The sequence below is a fragment of the Pyrgilauda ruficollis genome, unplaced genomic scaffold (assembly GCF_017590135.1).
Source record: "Pyrgilauda ruficollis isolate IOZ18807 unplaced genomic scaffold, ASM1759013v1 scaffold1184, whole genome shotgun sequence".
NCBI classification, from domain to species: Eukaryota; Metazoa; Chordata; class Aves; order Passeriformes; family Passeridae; genus Pyrgilauda; species Pyrgilauda ruficollis.
In genome coordinates this window covers 2,290-7,754 of record NW_024510144.1, presented here as the reverse complement: position 1 = coordinate 7,754, position 5,465 = coordinate 2,290, and the positions used below count along the sequence as shown (strand labels likewise).

General features: G+C 67.3%; 1 protein-coding gene and 1 long non-coding RNA gene across 2 annotated transcripts in view; both read left to right on the top strand.

Moving 5' to 3' along the window:
• Positions 1 to 1,178: 1,178 nt before the first annotated feature.
• Positions 1,179 to 3,176, top strand: LOC121363154. Its single transcript, XR_005956642.1, has 3 exons — positions 1,179 to 1,447; positions 1,672 to 2,052; positions 2,965 to 3,176. It is a non-coding gene; the product is annotated as an uncharacterized LOC121363154 (long non-coding RNA).
• A 103-nt stretch (positions 3,177 to 3,279) lies between these two features.
• Positions 3,280 to 5,465, top strand: part of LOC121363147 (nuclear receptor-binding protein 2-like) — a gene marked incomplete at its 3' end in the record, with an annotated part of 4,471 nt that continues 2,285 nt past the window's right edge. Inside the window, exons 1-3 of the mRNA XM_041485266.1 lie at positions 3,280 to 3,417; positions 4,132 to 4,264; positions 5,250 to 5,352. Coding sequence (XP_041341200.1) covers positions 3,322 to 3,417; positions 4,132 to 4,264; positions 5,250 to 5,352 — 332 coding nt within the window. The remainder of the gene's footprint in view (positions 3,418 to 4,131; positions 4,265 to 5,249; positions 5,353 to 5,465) is intronic.

Sequence of the window (5,465 nt, the reverse complement as noted above, 5' to 3'; positions counted from 1 at the left end):
CTCTGGGGGTCTCTGGGGGTCCCAGCGCTGCCCCTCGGCCCCCCTCCCCTGTGGGGCTGGGCTGGGGGGAGCTGAGCCCCCCGTGCCCCCAGGTGATCTTCATCACTGAGTACGTGTCCTCGGGGAGCCTCAAGCAGTTCCTCAAGAAGACCAAGAAGAACCACAAGGCCATGAACGCGCGGGTGAGCTCCTGGGGACACCCCGGTGCCCGGGGGGTGGCTCTGGGTCCCTGTGCCATCCCTGTCCCTGTCCCATCCCTGTCCCATCCCTGTCCCATCCCTGTCCCTGTCCCTGTCCCTGTTCCTGTCCCTGTCCCATCCCTGTCCCTGTCCCATCCCTGTCCCTGTGCCATCCCTGTCCCATCCCTGTCCCATCCCTGTCCCATCCCTGTCCCTGTCCCTGTCCCATCCCTGTCCCTGTCCCATCCCTGTCTCAGGGAGGGTCTGGGACCAAGCGGGGCACAGCAGGGTGGCTCTGTGTCCCTGTCCCTGTCCGTGGGAAGGGGTGGGAAGCTCTGGCCTGGCCAGGGTGCCAGCGTGTCCCAGCTGACAAGGGGTCTGAGGGGTTCCCATGGGGTCCGGGGGGGTTGGCAGGAGGAAGGGGCGGGGGTCACACAGGGTGTGGGGGGGATCCCGGGCAGGCAGGAGCCCCGAGGATTGCGGGGTCCCTTTTTGGGGTGCCAACCTCGGCGTCGCCTTTTCTTCCCCTGTGCCCTCCCAATGCCCGCCCCGGCAGTTTGGCACCGGGTGTTTGCCAACGGTGAGTGACCCATGGCCACCCCCCACCCCGGGGACACCCCTGCAGCCCCCAGCCCCACCGGGGGGCACCGGGCACGGGCACGGCCTGGGCGCTGTGGGGAGGGGGCACCCCCACACCCCCATCCCCTGGGAGCGGCTGCTGCTGGGTGGGAGCAGAGGGGGGTGGGCAGGGGCACAGATCCCCCCTCAGACCCCCGGGGTGGGCACTCACAGACCTCATGGGTGGGCACTGTCCCGGGTGGGCACTGTCCTGAGTGGGCTCTGTCACAGGTGGTCCCTGTCCCGGGTGTCCCTGCCCCGGAGGGAATGGGGATGGGAACGGGAATGAGAATGGGCACAGAAATGAGAATGGGAAGGGGAATGGGAACGGGCACGTGAATGGGCACAGGAATGGGAATGGGCACGGGAATGGGAATGGGCACAGGAATGGAAATGGGAACATGAATGGGAACAGGAACAGGCACAGGGACGGGAATGGGAATGGGTGTGGGAACGGGCATGGAAATGCACAGGGAATGGGGACGGGAACGGGTACGGGGGCTGAGCAGTGGTGGCCGGCAGGGGAGGGCAGGGGACACAGGTGAGAACAGGGGAGGGCAGGGGTGGGTATCCACGGGGACAGAGTGGGGTGCCCCGGGGCTGTCCAGGTGAGGGTGTTCAGGGGGGTGTGTCCAGGTGGGTGTGTCCAGGTGGGGCTGTCCAGAATGGGTGTGGGAACGGGCATGGAAATGCACAGGGAATGGGGACGGGAACGGGTACGGGGGCTGAGCAGTGGTGGCCGGCAGGGGAGGGCAGGGGACACAGGTGAGAACAGGGGAGGGCAGGGGTGGGTATCCACGGGGACAGAGTGGGGTGCCCCGGGGCTGTCCAGGTGAGGGTGTTCAGGGGGGTGTGTCCAGGTGGGTGTGTCCAGGTGGGGCTGTCCAGGTGGGGCTGTCCAGGTGGGGCTGTCCCAGGGGTACCCAGGTGGGTGTGTCTAGGTGGGTGTGCCCAGGGGGGGATGCCAGCTGGAGGTGTCCAGGTGAGGGTGCCCAGGTGGGGCTGTCCCAGGGGTGTCCAGGTGGGTGTGTCCAGGTGGGGCTGTCCCAGGGGTGTCCAGGTGGGTGTGTCCAGGTGGGTGTGCCCAGGTGGGGCTGTCCAGGTGGGTGTGCCCAGGTTGGGCTGTCCCAGGGGTGCCCAGGTGGGTGCCCAGGTGCGCTCCAGCCCTGACCCTGCCCCGTGTCCCTCTCGTGCTGCAGAGAAGGCCGATGGCACAGCCGTGGACATCTTCTCCTTCGGGATGTGCGCCCTGGAGGTGCGGGGGGACCCTGGGAACGGTGGGACCCTGCCGGGAGGTGTCACTGTCCGGGGCTGTCCCCTGTCCCTGCTCTGTCCGGGGCTGTCCCCTGTCCCTGCCCTGTCTAGGGGTGTCCCCTTTCTGGGGGTGTCCCCTGTCCCTGTCCCTGTCCCTGCCCTACCTGGGGCTGTCTCCTGTCCCTGCCCTACCTGGGGGTGTCCCCTGTCCCTGTCCCATGCCCACCTGGGGATGTCCCTTGTCCCCTTTCGGGATGTGCGCCCTGGAGGTGCGGGGGGACCCTGGGAACGGTGGGACCCTGCCGGGAGGTGTCACTGTCCGGGGCTGTCTCCTGTCCCTGCCCTACCTGGGGGTGTCCCCTGTCCCTGTCCCTGTCCCTGCCCTACCTGGGGGTGTCCCTTGTCCCCTGTCCCTGTCCCTGTCCCTGCCCTACCTGGGGCTGTCTCCTGTCCCTGCGCTGTCCCCTGGAAGCCCCCACGGACTGGCCATGTCCCCTGTTCCTGCCCTGTCCAGGTCGTGTCTTGTCCCTGCCCTGCCTGAGGGTGTCCCCTATCCAGGGCCATCCTTTGTCCAGGGCTGTCCCCTGTCCCTGTCCCTGGAAGCCCCACAGTCTGGCCATGTCACCTGGAAGCCCCGCGGACTGGCAGTGTCCCTGTCCCTGGAAGCCCCGCGGACTGGCGGTGTCCCTGTCCCTGTCCCTGTCCCTGGAAGCCCCACACACTGGCCGTGTCCCTGTCCCTGTCCCTGGAAGCCCCACTCACTGGCCGTGTCCCTGTCCCTGTCCCTGGAAGCCCCACGCACTGGCGGTGTCCCTGTCCCTGTCCCTGGAAGCCCCACGCACTGGCCGTGTCCCTGTCCCTGTCCCTGTCCCTGGAAGCCCCACAGACTGGCCGTGTCCCTGTCCCCTCGCAGATGGCCGTGCTGGAGATCCAGACCAACGGGGACACGCGGGTGTCAGAGGAGGCGATCGCGCGGGCGCGGCACTCCCTGGATGACCCCAACATGAGGGTGAGGGCAGCAGGGGGAGCCTGCTGGGGACAGTCCTGTGTCACTGCTGGGGACAATCCCTGTCCTGTGTCACTGCTGGGGACAGTCCTGTGTCACTGCTGGGGACAGTCCCTGTCCTGTGTCACTGCTGGGAACAATCCCTGTCCTCACTGGCGGTGTCCCTGTCCCTGTCCCTGGAAGCCCCACGCACTGGCCGTGTCCCTGTCCCTGTCCCTGTCCCTGGAAGCCCCACAGACTGGCCGTGTCCCTGTCCCCTCGCAGATGGCCGTGCTGGAGATCCAGACCAACGGGGACACGCGGGTGTCAGAGGAGGCGATCGCGCGGGCGCGGCACTCCCTGGATGACCCCAACATGAGGGTGAGGGCAGCAGGGGGAGCCTGCTGGGGACAGTCCTGTGTCACTGCTGGGGACAATCCCTGTCCTGTGTCACTGCTGGGGACAGTCCCTGTCCTGTGTCACTGCTCCTGCTGCAGCACGAGCCCTTTGGGTCCATTTCCTGGGAAATGGGATCAAAATCAGGGCGAGCCCAGGCCTAGGGCAGTGACCCCTGTGCTGGCACTGCCAGGGCACCTCCAGTCCTGGGGCAGGTCTGGGGTCCCCAGGGGAGGACACTGAGGGGCTGGAGCGTGTCCAGGGAAGGGATGAGAGCTGGGGAAAGGTCTGGAGCAGCTGGGGGAGCTGGGAGGGGGCTCAGCCTGGAGAAAAGGAGGCTCAGGGGGACCCTGGGGCTCTGCACAGCTCCTGCCAGAAGGGGACAGCCGGGGGGGATTTGGGATCTGATCCCAGGGAACAGGGACAGGAGGAGAGGAATGGCCTCAGGCTGGGCCAGGGGAGCTCAGGGTGGACAGCAGCAGGAATTTCCCCATGGAAAGGGGGATCAGGCCCTAGAGGTGCCCGGGGAGGTTTGGAGTGCCCATCCCTGGAGGTGCCCAGGGATGGAATGGGCTGGGGAGGGGGCACGGGGCAGCTCCCTGGGCTGGGAGCTCTGTTCCAGCCCGTGATCCCCAGATCCCTGTGGGAGCAGCAGGGCAAGGCCTGCCCGCCCCAGCTCATGGCCCTGCTGTGCCCCAGGAGTTCATCCTGTCCTGCCTGACCCTGAACCCCGACCGGCGCCCCAGCGCCAACAGCCTCCTGTTCCACCGCGTGCTCTTCGAGGTGCACTCGCTGAAGCTGCTGGCAGCCCACTGCTTCATCAACCACCAGTGTGAGTGCCGGGCTCAGCCCAGCCCGGGAAACCCCGGGAGCTGGGAATGCTCAGCGTGGAGGGGAGAGCCGGGAATGCTGAGCCGGGCTGGGAGAGCTGGGAATGCTGAGCCGGGCTGGGAGAGCTGGGAATGCTCAGCATGGAGGAGACAGAGACAGCCAGGCTGGGAGAGCTGAGAGTGCTCAGCCAGGCTGGGAGAGCTGGGAATGCTCAGCCTGGAGGGGAGAGCCGGGCTGGGAGAACCGGGAATGCTCAGCGTGGAGGGGAGAGCTGGGAATGCTGAGCTGGGCTGGGAGAGCTGGGCTGGGAGAGCTGGGAATGCTCAGCATGGAGGGGAGAGCTGGGAATGGTCAGCCTGGAGGAGACAGCCAGGCTGGGAGAGCTGGGAATGCTGAGCCGGGCTGGGAGAGCTGGGCTGGGAGAGCTGGGAGTGCTCAGCCTGGAGGGGAGAGCTGGGAATGGTCAGCCTGGAGGAGAGAGCCGGGCTGGGAGAGCTGGGAATGCTCAGCATGGAGGAGAGAGAGTTGGGAATGCTCAGCCAGGCTGGGAGAGCTGGGAATGCTCAGCCTGGAGAGGAGAAGGCTCCAGGGAGAGCTCAGAGCCCCTGGCAGGACCTGAAGGGGCTCCACGCGAGCTGCAGAGGGACTTGGACAAGGGATGGAGGGACAGGAAAGGGGGAATGGCTCCCACTGCCAGAGGGCGGGGTTAGGTGGGATTTTGGAAGGAATTCCTGGCTGGGAGGGGGGTGAGGCCCTGGCACAGGTGCCCAGAGCAGCTGTGGCTGCCCCTGGAGCCCTGGCAGTGCCCAAGGCCAGGCTGGATGGGGCTGGAGCACCTGGCACAGTGGGAGGTGTCCCTGCCATGGCAGGGTGGCACTGGGTGGGATGTGAGGTCCCTCCCACACAAACCACACCGTGATTCCGTGTGCAGAGCCTGGGGAGGGGGACAGGGGCTGCAGGACCCACCCCCCGTGGCTCTGCCCCAGATCTGATGCCAGAGAACGTGGTGGAAGAGAAGATCAAGGAGCTGGACCTGAACATGGTGATGGCCGAGATCCGCAGGGAGGGCCGGCCCGGGGCGCAGTGGAGGTGAGGGGGGGAGACCCCCAGCCCGGAGACCCCCAGCCCGGAGACCCCCCAGACTAGAGACCCCCCAGCCTGGAGACCCCCCCAGCCTGGAGACCCCCCAGCCTGGAGACCCC